This window comes from Mytilus californianus, unplaced genomic scaffold, assembly GCF_021869535.1.
Source record: "Mytilus californianus isolate M0D057914Y unplaced genomic scaffold, xbMytCali1.0.p SCAF_7, whole genome shotgun sequence".
Classification (NCBI taxonomy): Eukaryota; Metazoa; Mollusca; class Bivalvia; order Mytilida; family Mytilidae; genus Mytilus; species Mytilus californianus.
The window spans coordinates 10,903,349-10,923,160 of NW_026262723.1; the positions used below are offsets into that span (position 1 = coordinate 10,903,349).

General features: G+C 32.8%; 1 protein-coding gene across 2 annotated transcripts; it reads left to right on the forward strand.

Moving 5' to 3' along the window:
• The first annotated feature begins 968 nt into the window (after positions 1 to 968).
• On the forward strand, positions 969 to 4,917 carry LOC127708114 (uncharacterized). Of its 2 annotated transcripts, none has more exons than XR_007985156.1 (2): positions 969 to 1,465; positions 2,849 to 2,949. XR_007985156.1 is itself a non-coding variant. In XM_052212961.1 (2 exons), the coding sequence occupies exon 2, from the start codon at positions 4,168 to 4,170 to the stop codon at positions 4,900 to 4,902; it is 735 nt and encodes a 244-aa protein (XP_052068921.1). In that variant the 5' UTR covers positions 977 to 1,465; positions 3,924 to 4,167; the 3' UTR covers positions 4,903 to 4,917. The 2 variants fall into 2 exon arrangements, 1 of the variants encoding a protein (XP_052068921.1); XM_052212961.1 differs by lacking the exon at positions 2,849 to 2,949 and adding an exon at positions 3,924 to 4,917 and having other exon boundaries at positions 977 to 1,465.
• The last annotated feature ends 14,895 nt before the right edge of the window (positions 4,918 to 19,812 follow it).

Consider the following 19,812-nt stretch of genomic DNA (forward strand, 5'->3'; position numbering starts at 1 on the left):
AAACAGGCATACTAACTAAAGGATAAAATACAAGTTTGTACTACCATCCAAGGAAATAAGTGTTCCATAAAGTAACTAATCCTTAATTCACAACCGTCAAAACTCAGGACTCATTTTTGATATTTACCTGAGAGATCATAAAGGACATACATCTACCAAGAACTTATTATAACCAAAATGGCAAAAATGAAACAATATCTATTTTTTTTTTTTGGTAGACGAGTAGCAAATTGAATAAGGAAATGTTATTGAAAGAGAATTAAGATATATGATAATTTTTCCAAGCAAAGTGGCAAAAACATGCATATATAGAGTTATGTAGGTGCAAAACAAAACTATATATTAATAGTCAATTTCGACTATTTAATAAAGGATTATAGGTCGAACACGACACACGATTCTTGATTTCCAATGTACATGATTTAAAACCGTGTTTTTTCTTCTACAGATTGCATTTTGAAGAACACATGCTTGGCCATGATCGTTGAATGTTCAGCGTACAATATTACATAATATTCAGGATGATTTCAACGAAAAGCAAACGAAAAAGATTTATTTTTTTAAATCCGAGCATTCCTTAAATTCAACATTTAAAACCGTTTTGTTTTACGCAAAACATATAAAATTGAGAATGACTGATGTACTTTTTATTCTCTCTAACACTTAGGATTGGTAGTCCCGACAGCTTTCTCTCCATTAGTAAGGGAGGTCCTGGGTAAGGGAGGTCCTATTCTTAACAGTAAGCAAACACTGAAAAGTCACAGGACAAAAAAGTCACAGGACAGGAAGTGACAATTGTTTAAGTATGTAAGAGAAATATCTTGAAAAATTACTTTGTATTACATATATTCTTTTTACAGTTTATGAAATTGTTCATTAGCCTTGGTAAATGAAGATTTATTAAATTTTAATCATGCAAATGATATAATATTTCTTAGCACCATGAAGCTGTTTAGGTACCAATCAATCTAATTAAAATTAAATCTCCGCACTTGCTCCTCGTTGTTTATATGTCGCGCGTGGGAGATCTAACAACAGCCGCTTGAGGGTCATGTCTAGGGTCAAATTTGGTGAACTTTGACCGACCAATCAGCGTGCAGAAAATCAATTTCGATTAACCAATCAGCGACGGGCTTGTATACCATTATCGGATCGTTAAAAAACATGGATGCGCCCAGTTTGGACAACGTTTTGACAAAAGTTTTGCCAAAATTTGGTATAAATGATATAAAGAAGGAGCAAAAGGAAATTTTAGAGTGTTTAGTTAACAAGAAGAAGTGAGTGGCTGTACTACCGACTGGTTTTGGCAAGTCACTGCCGTTTCAACTGTACCTTCCAGTTGTCCGTGAGGTTATTGAAAACAGTTCTGACTGAAAAGTTTTAGTCTGTTGTCCCTTAGTAGCTCTGATGCAGGACCAGGTGGAAAAACTCTCGCACATTGGAAATATTACTGCTGCATACAAAGGTTAGTATAACTTTTAAGCATGCAGTGGTAGTAAGGCTTCAATAAATGGAATAGTCTATACTATAGTATTTAATGCCATTAAACACCTAATTTATATTATAATTATTATGTTGGCAGTGTTGTATAATAAAGATGTTTATTATAACGCATGAGAAATCAGTTAGGGGGTGACATATTATCCCCCTGTACAGTGGCGGATCAAGAACTTTTTGTAAGGGGGGCCCACTGACTGACCTAAGAGGGGGCCCGCTCCAGTCATGCTTCAGTGATTCCCTATATAATCAACTAAATTTTTCCCACAAAGGGGGGCCCAGGCCCCCCTGGATCCGCCTATGCTGTTGGAGCTACTTATATAATTAATGCAATGCCTCTATCTTACAAAAATGTATTAAGACGTTATTCCCACACCTTATGGTGTCTAGATGCAGGGCCCCCTTTTCCATAGTCCTGGATACGCATCTGACCAGGCAAAGATGTACATGTATGCCTTATCAAATAAAATAAAATTTATTTGCAGGAACATACATTTAAACTTCCGTATATCAACACATACACATGACTAACAGTAACAAAGCAGTAATATGAAACTTAGATATACATGAGCAAAGTTAAAAAAAACTGCAGAAGCAGTTGATCATAGCCATGGTAGCACATAAATTTGTCTCATTTTACCGAGAACAGATTGTATCGGTCATATTGCCAGTATTTTACAGTCGTTTTGGCCATAATGCTAGTTTTTCATACTTTGTATAAAGATATATACTACATGTTGTATTAATGAAGCACCAGAGTCCAAGGGAAATGTTGTTAATTACATGTACTAATAATCTATCTCAAAACAAATATACATGCATATAAGAATAAGAAGATGTCGTACATGTACAAGACTTGAAGTAAAATTGCCAACTCAACTCTCCACCAGACAACAAATGACAAAGTTTACAACTATAGGTCACCATCTGACCTTCAACAATGAGCAAAATCATACAGCATAATCAGCTTTACATGGCTCAGAAACGTGCGGGAAACTTAATTTTTAAATTAAGATTGTTATTTGTCATGTTTGTGTTAAACAATGAAAAAATAAAAAAAAAATATGAAAAAGTGCAGTCTAAAAGACCTTGTTGGATGGCCAAACAGATACATTGGCAGAAACATCTCAAAATCGAGAAAATATGCCATGCATTCATTGAAATCTCAGCTATATTCATTTCTGTATTGGACTTTACAACAATAAGAATTATTTCATTGGATTTCAATCTTTAATCAAACGCAGTGAAATGGAGAAAGGGTATTTGTACAGTGTACATTTAAATTATAGAAGTTATCATAGAAATATGTCTTTTTGGAGACTGCCCACCTACATTTCTTTTTGCGTTTTAGGATCATCTTCCCCAGAGTGATGATCAAATCAAAGAGGGGTTGATAGATGTCATTTTTGCATCTCCAGAAACATTGGTTGGTGATCCCTATTGGAGAACTTGTTTAAAAGAAGTTGAACGTTAAGTTGGTTGTAATTGATGAGTTCCAAACAATAGCAATTTGGTAAGTGGATACAATGTTAATCCCCATGTTCATTTCTATTCGCACATTTACAGGACGTATTATGGTATACCGTTGTCTATATAAAAAAGAATAGTGGTAGGATTGCCAATGAGACAACTCTCCACATGTGACCAAATGACACAGAAATAAACAACTATAGATTACCGTACGGCCTTCAACAATGAGCAAAGCCCATACCGCATAGTTAGCTATCAAAGGCCCCGAAATGACAATGTAAAATAATTCAAACGAGAAAACAAAAGGCCTAATTTATGCATAAAAAATGAACGAAAAACAAATACAAATGTATGTAACACATAAACAAATGACAACTACTGAATTACAGGCTCCTGACTTGGGACAGGCACTATACAGAATGTGGCAAGGTTAATTAAACATGTAAGCGGGATCCCAACCCTCCCCTAACCTGTGACTGTCTGTCAATCGTCAACCTGTCAGACAGTAACTCAAAAACTATTCAACTAATTTGCATGAAACTTTGATGAATTGTTTCTATATATTGATGTGTACTCCCTTCCCATTTTTATGAATTTAGATTTTCAAAAATATAGAAGTATAAAAAATTAAGACCACTGGTACAGAACTGTACAGCTTTCAAGAACGAGATAACCTAATACTAAAAAGTAAGCTCTTTTAAGACCACTACTTGCAAAATGATGAACCATTACAATGTAATTATAAGAATGTATGAAAAATAAAACCCTAAACAAATGTGATAGACAGCAACCAACAACAACCACTGAATGATAGGCTGTTACATAACAATATGGACAAGCACATACATGTATTTAATTTTGTTTTGCCATAAGAATTAACAATCTAGGCAAGAGGTGCTGATATTTACCTTTTATAAAAGTTTTTATAGAAGTACTTATTTCTATTTTTCTTTCAGGGGCCAAGATGAAGGAGACAGAAAAAAGGCTTTTCGAAAATGGTTTTCAAATGTAGGTGAACTAAGATCCCTCTTTTCCGATGCTACAGTATTGGCTTTAAGTGCAACTTGCACTGTAAGCTTTAGGAAAAAAGTCATGAAAATATTGCAGCTAGCGGAGGACACAACAGAAATTAATTTATCACCAAACAAGTCTAATATTAAACTAGTACATGTATCTTCCAAAATTAAAAATTAAATTGAAATGGGAATGACATGGTTAGTAGATGCATTAGAGGAAAAAAGTCAGGACTTCCCACGTACACTTTTGTATTGTTCATCGATAAATGACACTTCCAAACTTTATAAATACATTGTAACAGAATTGCCACATTGTGCCAAGTATATTGAGATGTTCCATTCTGAAACTCCAGATGTTAACAAAAACATCATAATTAATGCATTGAAGGAGGAAAGTAGTGTTTTGAGACTTATTTTGTCAACCAGTGCCCTGGGAATGGGTTTAGATGTAAAAAAGTGTAGTGGAGTGGTATTATTTGGACCTCCAAATAATCTGGTAGATTTGCTGCAAGAAATAGGGCGAGTGGGGAGGGATGGAAATCCATCAGTTGCCATTATCCTATACAATGGATACCACTTGCAGAAGTTGAAACCGGAAGTTAAGGCAATTCTTAAAGCTAAAGATTGTAGGAGAAAGGATCTAATGTGTAATTTCCTCAGAAATTCAGACTTGGATGATTTGATGAAGAAAGAAAGCAGGAAACATTCATGCTGTGACTTGTGTACTAAGTCTTGTAATTGTGAATCCTGTGATATGTTACCTCTTGAGAAGTTATTTCTGTCAGAACAAGTTGTTGAGGAGCTCGAGGAGCAAGAAGATTCTGCTGTTTCAGATAGCGATACTGAAGACTACAATTTGTCGGCCTATGAATACTTCGAAGATCTTGATATGGCTTTATTAGAAATACAAGATGATTAAAACAGTTGATATTTATTTATTTAATTTTTCAGTATCTAGTTTCTGTAACTTATTCAACTTTAGACTCTTCAAAATTTTTTTGACTTTTAACCCCCTTACAATTGCTGTATTGCCACTCTAGATCTGGGTTCATGTCATGCCTGCAGCTGTCAATGTGACTAAAAAGAGATGTAGCGTATAAAAACAAATGAGACAGTAACTGATTGACACACATCATAAGAAATTTACTTGTTTTCATCTTAAAAATAAAGAGATGCGGTATGATTGCCAATCAGACAACTACCCTCCAGACTTTTCAATAACTTGATTTAAGCAATTGTAGTACAACGAGAAAACCCATGCCTTTAGTCGGCTACAAAAGCCCCGACCAGAAAAATATGAAAAAATTCAAAGAGAAAACCATGTCTGCCATGTCTGTCAGATATAGTTGCAGATTCGCCTAATCTTGACCTCATTTCATGAAACAAGCATATATATGGGGTCAAGTCTGCATCTCGATTACTATAAACATGATAAACAAACAGAAAAATATATTTGGTGTGGAATTATTGTAAGATGTACATATTATATAAAAAAGAAGATGTGGAATGATAGCCAATGAGCATGATTAGACAACTCTCCACAAGAGACCAAATGACACAGAAAGTAACAACTATAGGTCACTGTACGGCCTTCAACAATGAGCAAAGCCGATACCGCATAGTCAGCTATAAAAGGCCCTGAAATGACAAATGTAAAACAATTCAAACAAGAAAACTAACGGCCTAATTTATGTACAAAAAATGAACGAAAAACAAATATGTAACACACAAACAAACGACAACCACTGAATTACCTAAGGCTCCTGATTTAGGACAGGCACATACATACAGAATGTGGCGGGGTTAAACATGTTAGCAGGATCCTAACCTGGGACAGTGGTGTAACAGTACAACACAGGAACGAACTATAAAAATCACTCTGGTTGGTTTCTGACCTTGACTTTTCATGGTTTATTGATCAACAAGCCAACTATCTTTGGTGTATAGAGTTATTGCTATTGATGTATGTCCTTTTGTGCTAAGTTTTGGCATGGTTCATATGACATGTATGACTTTGACCTTTTTGTTCATTGTTCTTGATGATGTTATATTTTTTCAAACTTTCAAATAGCAAACTCATTGTATTTAACTTGGTGTAACCAACCGTATACATAGAGGATGATTATTTTTGCTCAAAATGAACATTGATAGGTTGATTGATTATTGATTTCTTCACTTGGGTTTCAGTGGCAAATATTTCATGCATATTCAAGACAATAACATGAAGTGGGACTATATCTTACTTACAACTTTGTTCAAGACCAATGTGTTCATCAAGAAAACAGTCAAATATAGACTTAATACCACATCTTCTTTTTTATACGACCACAAAATAATTTTGCGGTCGTATATTGGTATGACGTTGGCGTCGTTGTCCGAAGACACATTGGTTTTAGCACTCTTACTTTAGTTTAAGTAAATGGATCTTCATGAAATTTTACCATAAGGTTCAATACCACAAAAGTAAGGTGGGGATTGATTTTGGGGGTTATGGTACCAACAGTTCAGGAATAAGGGGCCAAAAATAAGCATTTTTGTAACTTCCAGACATTACTTGTGTGTTAGTGTATGGATCTCTCTGACATTGTACCACAAGGTTCCATATCACAAAGGGAAGGCTGGGATTGATTTTGGGGGTAATTGCCTCAAAATTTTAGAAATTAAGGGCCAAAAAACAAGTATTTTTCTAGTTTCATGACAATAACTTGTGTGTAAATGTATGGATCTTTCTGAAATTGTACTACAAGGTTCCATATCACAAAGGGAAAGCTAGGTTTGAGTTTGGGGATAATTTCCCTAAATGTTTAGGAATTTTGAACCAAAAAGGGGCCAAAAAACAAGCATTTTTCTAGTTTCCAGTCAATAACTTGTGTTTGAATAGGTAAATTAAAAATTTATAAGTTCTTAGACCACATTTATTCTGTGTCAGAAACCTATGCTGTGTCAAATATTTAATCACAATCCAAATTCAGTGCTGTATCAAGCTTGACTGTTGTGTCCATACTTGCCCCAACTGTTCAGGGTTCGACCTCTGCAGTCGTATAAAGCTGGGTCCAGCAGAGCATTTTATTATATTAAGTTACTGTGTTTAATTTGACTAAGATAGAAATTGAACCAAATAATGTGCACTAATAACTTCATCACTCAGGAAAGCACATTTAACCAACACAACCTTGTATAAGTTTTATCAACAGCTCTTTACATGTACATATAGGGTAAATATCTGCATGCTGGTCACCTTGTGAACAAATCTGTAAAAGTTTGGTTTTTATCTCATTGTTGTTTTGTACAATCGTGCTTGATGTTTTCATAAAGTCATTTCGGGTCTTTGTACAGCTTGCTATAGGTTTTACTCAAAGTCAGAGGTGGAACTGTGAACTTTAATACAGAAAAATAAGTTGGTCCCTTTTGAATAGTTGTCTCATTAGAAATCATGCCACATTTTTATAAACATGTTTTTGTAGGTAGTTATGCTGCCTAATCAAAATGACCATGATATTCTGCAACTAAACTGAAAGTATTTCATTACTTAGTTTATTGGGTTGATGTCTCATTGACTTATGACACTTTAATATCAGCAACAAACTACTAAAAAAGTACCAGCTAATTAAGGTTATGACTTGAGAGAAAATTAAACCTGCACACTTTATTCACAATAATTTAATTCCAAGCAATATTTTTCAAATATGTGGATTTGAAGGCGATGGAAGGGGACTGTTGGTTGATGTCACGGCGAAGAATCAATGTACGAAGTCCTATAAATGCACTGTCAAATGGGTTTTTGTCTTTTTTTTAGCTCCTTGCACTTAACTGTTATTATTCTTGAAGTTTTATATGTTACATGTAGTACATTTTCTTGTAGTAGGTCTTTTGCAATTTTCTGAACATCAGCTTAGTATGACCATATATGGTGGAACCCCTTCTTTCCTGTTAAATTGGTAATGTTATCAAAATGGCTTGCAAAATTAACTAGGTGAGGATACTCTTTAGAGTGTTGAAGGATACTTTCCTTTGTCTGGTGTCCTGAACATGTTACTTTTGTATCCTTGTTCAACATCTCTCAAGTATTCATCTAAGCTTATATTATTGTTTGTTCCACCTTGCAGATTAACAAATCTATTAGCAATTAATCTTTCTGATTGGTCAGGTGGTAAGACACCCGAAGTTAGTCGCTTAGTTCTTCTTGAATTTTTAATGCATCTTTCTTTAATTTGATTGACTGTTGGACTTTTCTAAAACATTTAATACAGACGCCATTGTCATTGTCTACTTCGGCGTTTACTTCAAAACCAGTAACAACACTAGAAATTATTGCGATTCTCTCTGAGTTCTGCTGAAGTTTCAGTTTGAACAGTTTTTTTTTCAACACGTTCTCCCATTGAGGAGATTTCTATCTGGATGAAAGAAAAACCGCATAAAACACAAATGTTTGTTCATACTGATATTTTCCTTGGGGTGCATACTTCACTTGATGCCATTTTAACCTCGGAAGGCAATAATACAAACTATTATTACAGTTGTATGTTACGAAACGTTTTTCGCATGGGGGCTGCCATTTTTGTTTATATACATTCGGAAGACCTCTAGACGCTACTAAGACTCCTATGACAGTCCAATACCCTAACACTTTGTAGCACCTTCGCTGATTGGCTACAGCAAATTTGACCCTAGACATGACCCTCAAGCGGCTGTTGTTAGATCTCCCACGCGCGACATATAAACAACGAGGAGCAAGTGCGGAGATTTAATTTTAATTAGATTGGGTACCAATCCACTTTGATAGTTTGTTTACTAAACAATTATTTGTTCATTAAATACATTTGTTTACAGAGTTGGTTTATATATACAATAGTTCAAGATACATACAAAATATATTTTTTTAAATAAGTATTTTCTCTTTTTCAAAGAAAATAGTCTCAGAAACTGAATTGTGACCTTTCGTCTGTGACCTTTTGTCCACAAGCACGCATTATTTATGAGTAAAGTTGGAACAAAGGTCAATTTGGCTCTGATTCACAACAATTGTTCTCTTGTAAACATGACCTTTTTTGTCGACACGCGCTCGCCGTATCAGGCTAGAACAAACCAATGCATATCAATGTCACATGTGTCTTTTCCTCGACTGAATGTTATTAGCAATATTAATATTGGATACAATTGTAACGTAATGAATTGCATTTGATCCTAGTCCTAAGTTTAATTTTTGGTTGAATCAGTTGAACATCTAAGTGATCATCGATGTGTAATATTTGACACTGGACATTATTTTAGGAGCGATGCAATACAAATAATGTATTTCTATCAATCATTTACTTCTGTTAAAGACTTTTGAATGTAACAATATGGTACAAATCGATTTGATTTACTGAATTGCATATTTCTTTTTATCGAAATGAAAATATTATAAACTGCTCCCGGTTAATATAAACATAGATGTATGTGTGCCAAATAATCATCTCCATCCAAGTTACAAAGTATAAAACAATTATAGATTAAAAATACGGCCTCAACACGGAGCTTTGTCTCACACCGAACAGCAAGCCATAAGGGTCCCCAAAATGACTAGTGTAAAACAATTCAAAATGGAAAAACAAAGGTATAATCTATAAGTACAGTCATTTCGCTACGTTATTCTATAGCTTTTTGGTCAATTTCGAAAAAGCAAGTAAGCATCTCACTGTTTTTTAAATGAGAAGTAACGCTGGTGTTATAAAAAAAATCTGATACGAAACAGAAATATAAACCGTACACAAGATTTTATCAATCGTTGTTTGATATTTTTCTATAAGATTTATTCTTGTATTAGTTCTTGCTAAAAAAAACTTGATGATAAAAAAAAATCAAGAGAGGTATCGAAATCGGTCTTTATAGGTACCCAATGGTAAATATAAACTGTCAACTAAATTCTTAAAATATTCTTTATTCTTGTTGCATTTTTTTTGCAAAAATAATGTTTTATTTGTCAATGTAATAATTTTACCCGGTAAATCCTTATATAAGATAAAACATGGAACTTTATTCATTTTACGTCCATAGATAAAACATCATAAGCGTTGCATGGGTAATTATTTAGATAGTTTATGACAACCCGTTTCGGTTGACTGCTTAGATAATTCGTTTATTGAAATGTAAATAACTTTCACCAAGCAACTGTCATCTGTATAATATTTAAAAATTTAAAGTAAATTAGATACTTAGAATATATTTTTCTTGACAAATTGTATATGAATCAGAACTATTATTTAACATTAGAAACAAAAAATGTTTAAGAAAATTTCAGAACATCTTTGGGATATATTACTTATCATTATATCTTTACGGGCGGAATGAATAAATACAGGACTACTTTATGTCAGAAAGCACGGCTGCAAAGTTTTAATGACAAACACATTTCCCGGTTAAGACAACTAATCTTTTCTTATATAACCAATTAAATGTTAAAAATTCTATCGGGAAAAAATGAATTGTACGTTTGCATACGTTATTTAATGAAATAGATATACAGTATTACATTAAAAGACCACAAAAGAATATCCTCCTAGCTATGCCGATTTTATTCATAAAGGGGAGTAACCCCTGATAAACACAGATAAAGTGTCGCTCGTTTTATTTAAAATATTTAAAATCTTAACACGACTGAACACGATCTTACAGCAACTAAACCGATTTTTTACCTTTGGTCTTATTTTATCTGAACGTGATCTAATCAAGTCTTATTTGAACGCTAGAAGAATCTGTCTTGTTTATCTTGACCCGACTGATATGACTGAACACGATATATCGGAACAGAGTCTGAAAGTCTAAACCGGTCTTAACGTTTTTCCCTAGCAGTAAATCAAGGCGATTAAGACTTGATCAGACCAAAATGACCGTTTCAGACTTAAATCTTGCTACTAGTGCTATTCATGCTATTGCACCTATAATGATCACCCAGATAAATTAATGATGTAACAGACATCAATTAAATGTGTTATGTTATATCATGTTTGCTATTATTTTTAGGAGATGCAATGAACTACAGCAATGGTAGGGTATTCAGTACAAAAGACAAAGGAAACAATTGTGCAAAACAGACTGTTGGGGCTTGGTGGTATGGCAATTGTGCTCACTCTAAACTGAATGGGGAATATCTTCGAGGGAAAACCAGTAGCGACAAAGAACTCCATAGAGGTGTTTCATGGCATTACTGGAAAAATAGATGGACCTTTTCATTAAAGAAATCTGAGATGATGATCCGGAAAAATTAAAAAAAACCTGAGCAAAATTAATGCAATCACAAACGCATTTTTATATCTGTATCAGGGGAGGTTATTTCTTAAACGTTATGTTTCTCTTAGCTTTCGGTCACCTTAATCTCACATTTTATATCGGCATCTTTCAAATAACTTAGGAAAGCGACAACTTAGTCTTGAATTTGAATTCGATTTTGTATTCTATTTTTAGTTACTTCTAGCAATATCCTTTGGTTAAAATATAACCAGAATTTGGTAATATCATCAGTACATTGTACCTTAACTTAAAAGAAAAAATAATTTTGTTGATATTGTCCTTTTTTCTTTTTAACTATAATCAACTATAATTACCACATAATATCAAAACAAACTACTGCAAATACTGTGCAGGTTATTCCAAAATCAGATTTCAAAAAATACTTTCCCTAAAAATATATTACTCTTGATCAACACTTTGATGTCTTTCTGTAGGAAGATACACTTTGGGCTAAAGCTATGTTACATTTGGGCCAAGGATAAGTCGACATTAGGGCTAAATTTTAAAGTCTACATTTGAGCTAATCCTTCTATGTACAGGTACATTACAAGTTTTATATATATTTTCCATTATATATTTATATTGGATATATATTAAATGACATTCTACTTATAACATATTCAAGTTTAATGTACCCCTTCCGTTTGCCACACAGTGTCTGCCTCCTGCTTACCACGGCAAAGTCAAAGTCAGACATTGATCAAGAAGAATCTTAATAGCACTTAATATCGTGTTTACATTTGTAGCTCTTGGTTAAGATATAAAAAGAAGTTTGGCTTTCAACGTTGGGTTATATCCATACATTATTGTAAGCCCGACATAACGAAATGTATAACAATTCAAACGTGAAAAAACATCGGCATGTATAATAGTTAACAATAAACGAAAAGAAATACATCAATTATGTCACACTGAAAATTACAACAACCACTGAAATAAAGGCTTCGGACTTGGGACATACACAAAGGAGTGTGGCGGGATCTACAAGCGCTCATACATCCCCATTACCTAAATAGCATGGTTTTGTGATCAAATCTTAGGTAATAACATTTAGAAACCATATATTCTATTGAATATGTGTGACATGAAATATCGTCGAAAACCATAAGGTACGTGTTCCAGCTTTATTTCTAATAAATTTGATATCAATCTAAAAAAATATCTTTAGACTACGAAATTGGCGTTTGCTTTTCAAAACGATTTTCGTAGAGGATAGTTTTTCAAATGAATATTTGTGTCTTCAACTGACTAGGTAGCATTTATGACACTTAACTTGTCAGAATTGCACGACTTATCGATATAATAGTAAGATTAAATACATACAGCTCTTAACTATAGATTAATAGTGTAGTAGAAAAACAAGTAAAATATCGCTGATTTAATAGAAAATAAAACAACAGTTAGTATATTATAATGTACCAATTTGTTCTACATTCTTATATCGGTGGCTGTACAGCGAAAGTGCATATACGCTTGCATATATGTTGTGTATTGGTCTTTCGGTGCTTTAATAAAGAAAATGTTATTATTCCGCGTCAAACTTGATAATAATGTCAACAAATATTACAAATTAAATTGTAGAAGATGTCGGGTACCTGCATATATGCATGTTCGTCTATGAGACACAAAACCAACAGAAGAATACTTAAAGCAGGTTAGAGATCTCAACCTATTGATATAAAATCTCGCCGTTCCTCACGCTCAAACACTCTAATATGGGTGGTTGTACAGTACCTTGGGGTATATTGAATACAACTATCATCAACACCAGTGTTAAAACTAACAAATTTCAGCAATTGTCAAAACAAATCTAAATAATATCAATGCTTAAATTACACATTTGTGTCGCTGTAAAATATCATTTTGCAAATCGGTATGTATATACCGTCGATTGGCCTTAATTAAATAATACAAGCAACAAAAACTCATGATAGAAATAGATTAATCAAATGGTTAATACACCAATCCATGATTTTCAGAATTGGAACATGTACTATCAAAAACAGCACCCAACAGCCTGTTTACTACATTTTTGTTTGTATTAGTTTGTTATTGGCAAATACTAACGGTTATATATATAAATGGATTATGTCAAGTCAAACGAAAAACATAATTCGTTCACAAAACAAGCAAAACAAATTCAAATGTTATCTTGAACGCCAGACCTTGATAACCAGCATTTCTGGTACAGTAACCACTAAGTGGATCATTCGTGTGATGTTCGAACAGAAATTTAACTTGATAGATTCCAGGACTGACTTGATAGACATTGTCTGTTATGTAGAGGTTTCTGTTTATAAGTGTCTGTATTAATCTCATCTGGTTAAATAACTAAAATAATGAATAAGAAATATTATAATATTTAACAAGTATGCATAATACAAACATACATTTGAATACATATTTAATTTCACCCCGTTACATGTACATTTGCTGTCATAACTTAGAAATGTACCCTGTTCTTTTATGAATGTGTATAGTCATTTTTGAAACTTTAATGTTGATCTTTAATAGACTAATGGTTTTTCGTTCATCTTATACATGTTATAAGACACCTAGTGATTTAAGAGCTTGACATATGTATATCCATATGCGTCCTCTAAGAAAAATGTAGTCGTGATTCGATTCAACATGTTAAAAACTGTCCAATCTAGCATAAAAAAGAAGGTGTACGTTTTAGGTAGATGAGATAGACACTTAACGATACGATACAAAACTACATATAAGTTATCATTCTGTCTCTTAACATTTATCTTTAAAGGGCTCCGTAAATTTTTTAATAAATTTAACCTACCAAAAATGTATCATTGGCACTAAGTTCCCTAAGGAAAACATAAATTATTATGAAGCAGGCAGGTTTTTAATAGTGTTTTGAGATCACCACACATCCTTTGTATTTCGATTACTGCACTAGAAAAAAGTAAAACCATACAGAATGTCTATTAACAAGCAACACAGGAAAATCTATCTGCAATCCAGGTTCAAAAATTGTTATTTGGAGAATTTTGTGTTCATGGAAGATGTTTTATACACTATATATATATATGAATAAATATATATATATATATATATATATTTATTTATACTTACTTTAAATATCAGCACAACAATGTTAAATCTGCAAATTTGCGGAATCAAATTTTTGTTCTTCCCTCGCCGGGATTCGAACTCATACTATTGGGATATCGCAACAACACAGCCTTCACTGTGCCCAGCGCTCTAGACCACTCGGCCACCTAGACTGAACTATAAATTCAACTTTCGGTGGCCTAGTGAGATTAATGAATGTATGTCAAGCTCTCAATCACATAAGCAAAACTAAAATGCAAGTACCTAAGGTAACGAACACAGTGTCTACGATAACTGACATTTAATAAAAGCAATGAACGTTTGCAAGATGTAGATATCATAAAACACTTTGATTAACAGCAACTTTTTATTTTGTATTTAGACCAATACGAGAATTTCGTTAAAACCTGTCCGATTAATTGTTACGTCAGTTTAACCTTCACCATTATGAAAGTAAGGATCGTTTACACGTCATTTTTCAACACTCTTGGCTATATCATTGAGTCCCGTTTTTTATAGAAGGGGGAAGAAGAGGTACCCGGAACGAATCACAGACCTTCCACAGGAAAACTGTCAATACTAGTCAATTGAGATCAGAGTCGAACGCACTTGCAACAAGAAGATTTCGAACATGCATATTATACCTGATTGTTCCAGTAATATTATGCTTATATGCAATATATCAATGAGTATTACACTATGTCTACCTCGGAAGTTATATGCATGAGATGAGTTTGAATGGTTTTGGTATTCTCATTGCCATTGCACAGAAGGAAAATAATGTAAAGACATAATCAAGTTTGATGATCCTTATGATAAATGAGGATATTTGCCTCCTTACAGATATTATCTGTTACGTATGTTCGCACATGAAAAATCAATACTAATATTTGTATAAAGTGTATCAGCTTTAACTCTTCGCAGATTTTCGTTCTCACTTTTTGCACTCTGTTTAACCTTCTTTTTCTCTCATAGTCGGATTTTTTATACTTTCAAATGTTTGGGGTATTTCCTATTATCTTTATTCTATCATTCTGGTATACATCAATGAAATCGCAAAACTCACAAACTTCTTCGTGTAGCATCCGTACTGTTTCTGGTATAGATATCAAACTGTAAGACGTAGATGTGTACTATCATTTTATTTCGAAAGGAAATACGACTGATACAGAAACAACAGTCTACTAAACATTACACAGAAACTAAGGACTGACAAAAACAAATCTCATTGAAACCCAGGGTGAACTCCATTACCCCTGAGGATGAGAAGTTTCTGTTCGTTTTGCTCATGGGAAGTACTATTCTATCAAACTGTTTATTCAGTGATATTATAATCAATGAAAAAGAAAACAGGATTTTGTCAAAGAGAAAATATCCGTGACACAGATCCCATAACAATAGATATATTGAACATATTAACAAAAACATTTTTTTAGCCAATAAGGACACTTACTATGATGTAATACGTAGGCAAATCTGTCACATTAATCTTTAATTCTGATGGTGTGTAATCCTTACAAATTTCGTATTCACATGTTGCTTCCGATCTATAATGGTTGTCCTGTTGCCATGGTGAATTATTGGTAAATACCAAAGAAACTGAACAGGACATCTTAGCTATATACCAAAATATCAAAATATAAAAATAACTTCCAACAACATCACTCTGATATAATGATTTTAGGAGTAGGAAGATATGTTAATGCTCTGTAATCCATATATATGCTCAAGCTCATTTAAATTAAATTGAAGGACAATGTGAATGGCATTTTTTTTAAAACTATTAAGTACTTTCTTTTAGAATTTGGTGTTCATTGGTCTTCATTTTTTATCATGCTGAAGACAAAATAATAATTTATTTAAAATTGGATAATTCGGAATATGTCTACATTATTACATTTCACTACTATTTGTTATTTTAAACATTTATAAATAATTCAATTAAAAAGTATGATTTTACGTTTACAATAAATTAGTTAAACATATTATGTTTTAAAATGAATATTTGAACGTGCCTTCTGTTAGAGTCACTGGTCTAAGTATGTAGAATGTATCGTTTTATTGTAGGAGGTATCGGTGTCAATTCAAATCATATAAAATACGTTTAATAGAATATAGACAGGCTTCAATTACTCAATTAAATTTAATTTAAACTAATTTTACAAAAGGTAATAATGTAAACAACGACATTGACTGTATTTCTAAAAAATAAATAAAACGAGATCGGCTTTATTTAGATTTAGTATTATCTTAGTAACATAGCAACCAGCTTATTTTGTTTTATAAAAAGACCATAAACTGTTTTATAAAAAGACCATAAACCCACTTATTCATGGTATGGTATCAATATTTCTGACCTGACACTACGTACTTTTTATTGCTTAATTCTTTAGAATTTAATATGCAATGTTTCGGGTTCTTTCGGGAGTATTCCCAGGTAAACCCTCATCAGATGCCGACCTTTAGCTATTTATTTCGTATCTAGTATCATAGATAGATGTGTGTCTGTTTCATAACAGTTTTTTTAATTTAATTTATTAAGTACACGTGCATATAGGTCTACGTTGTAGCTAGTCTTTTTACAGACTAAAGAAACTGACCAAGTAGATCAGCACCTTTGGTGAATTATTCATATATATAATGAAAAGACTTATTGTCTTTATTCTCGTAATCTAATCTATCATAAATCTACGCTAGATCTAATAGTTAGTAGTTATCAGTGCTATACTGTTGAATTCACACTAGACTGCCGTGTATGTTTTAACACCTATTTGATAATATACAAATGTCTCCATGTTTAACAATTCGAAGAGGTTTGTGTAGATACCATGTCGGGTCTATGCATGAATATAACAGGAACCATTCTGTTTTCCCTTGTACGTGATCTCTTGAAATAAATCGGCATCACGTCTTTTTACATCTGTTTCACAGTATAATGATTGTATACTAAAGCCTCCCGTGGTGGGGTATTGTGAATCAATGTCTTCGGCTTAATGATTAATTATCATGTTGCCAATATTCTTATTGTTTTTTAAACCAATATCTGGTTTGGATTTAGATAGTTTTTTTTTTTTTTTTTTTTTTTTTTTTTTTCTTGGCAATCGGATCTTATATTCAAGATATTTCTACTACTTGTTTTCTAATATTTGGTTTCTTTCGAAGTTGCTGTCTGCATCTATGCTAACTCAGCCTAACTGTATTTGTTAGGGAGATATCCGCAAGACATTTACACTTTAGACCGTATTTATACGTTTATCTTATAAGTACATGTTGCTATTGATTCTAAGAATTCTCGAACCTTCAGAAGGAATGAAAACAATGTACTATTTCAAATAGTTGTTCACTTTGTTCACCTTCTTCATTAAATATATTAAATCTTATAAATCCATCAATTCTCATTCTTTAGTGGAATTTAATATTATTTTCGTAGGGTATTTCTCTGTTTTATGTCTATAATTATGGTTAAATATAGCAATATCAGATATTTCCAGGGAGGCAACTCTGCCCATTGAAACGCCAACGATCTGTTGCTAGTATAATAGTATTACTTTCGTTGTTCATTGACAATCATATTTATTTGTTATTAGTTTCCATGTAACCTTCAACGGCTTGACATAATAATTATTATCGATATTAGTTGCTTAACGTCCTGTTGCCAATATTTCATGTATGTTTAGGACTGTGATATAGTGATGACATAAGGTTGTTTGCTAGTATAATAGTATAACTTCCATAGTTCGTTGACAATCATAATAGTTGTAGTTAGTTTCCATGCTACCTTCTAAGGTTTGACAAGATACAGCGATAAATTAACGATTTTTGGTTGCTTAGCATCCAGTGGCAAATATTTCATGTATGTTAAGGAATATGATATAGTGATGACATAAGGTTGTTTGCTAGTATAATAGTATAACGTCCATAGTTCATTGACAATCATATTAATTTTTAGTTAGTTTCCATGCTACCTTGTAAGGTTTGACATGATATAGCGATAAATTAAAGATTTTTAGTTGCTACATGTAAGCATCCAGTGGCAAATATTTCATGTATGTTTAGGACTATGATATAGTGATGACATAAGGTTGTTTGCTAGTATAATAGTACAACTTCCATAGTTCATTGACAATCATATTAGTTTGTAGTTAGTTTCCATGCTACCTTCCAAGGTTTGACATGATACAGCGATAGATTAAAGATTGTTGGTTGCTTAGCCTCCAGTGGCAAATATTTCATGTATGTTTAGGACTATGATACAGGGATGACATAAGGTTGTTTGCTAGTATAATAGTATAACTTCCATAGTTCATTGACAATCATATTAGTTTATAGTTAATTTCTATGCTACCTTCTAAAGTTTGACATGATACAGCGATAAATTAAAGATTGTTGGTTGCTAAGCATCCAGTGGCAAATATTTCATGTATGTTTAAGACTGATATAGTGATGACATAAGGTTGTTTGCTAGTATAATAGTATAACTTCCATAGTTCATTGACAATCATATTAGTTTGTAGTTAGTTTTCATGATACCTTCTACGGTTTGACATGATACAGCATCCAGTGGCAAATATTCCATGTATGTTTATAGTGATGACATAAGGTTGCTTGCTAGTATAATAGTATAACTTCCATAGTTCATTGACAATCGTATTAGTTTGCAGTTAGTTTCCATGCTACCTTCTAAGGTTTGATATGATATAGCGATAAATTAACGATTGTTGGTTGCTTAGCATCCAGTGGCAAATATTTCATGTATGTTTAGGACTATGATATAGTGATGACATAAGGTTGTTTGCTAGTATAATAGTATAACTTCCATAGTTCATTGACAATCATATTAGTTTTTAGTTAGTTTTCATGATACCTTCTAAGGTTTGACATGATACAGCGATAAATTAAAGTTTGTTGGTTGCTTAGTATCCAGTGGCAAATATTTCATGTACGTTTAGAACTATGATACATATAGTGGTGAATAAAGGTTGTTTGCTAGTATAATAGTACAACTTCCATAGTTCATTGACAATCATATTAGTTTGTAGTTAATTTTCATGCTACCTTCTAAGGTTTGACATGAAACAGTGATGAATTGAAGATTTGTTGGTTGCTTAGCATCCAGTGGCAAATATTTCATGTATGTTTAGAAATATGATACATATAGTGGTGGAACAAGGTTGTTTGCTAGTATAATAGTATAACTTCCATAGTTCATTGACAATCATATTATTGTAATTAGTTTCCATGCTACCTTCTGAGGTTTGACATGAAACAGCGATGAACTAAAGATTTCTTGGTTGCTTAGCATCCAGTGGCAAATATTTCATGTATGTTTAGGACTATGATATAGTTATGACATAAGGTTGTTTGCTAGTATAAAAGTATAACTTCCATAGTTCATTGACAATCATATTAGTTTGTAGTTAGTTTTCATGCTACCTTCTAAGGTTTGACATGATACAGCGATGAATTGAAGATTTGTTGGTTGCTTAGCATC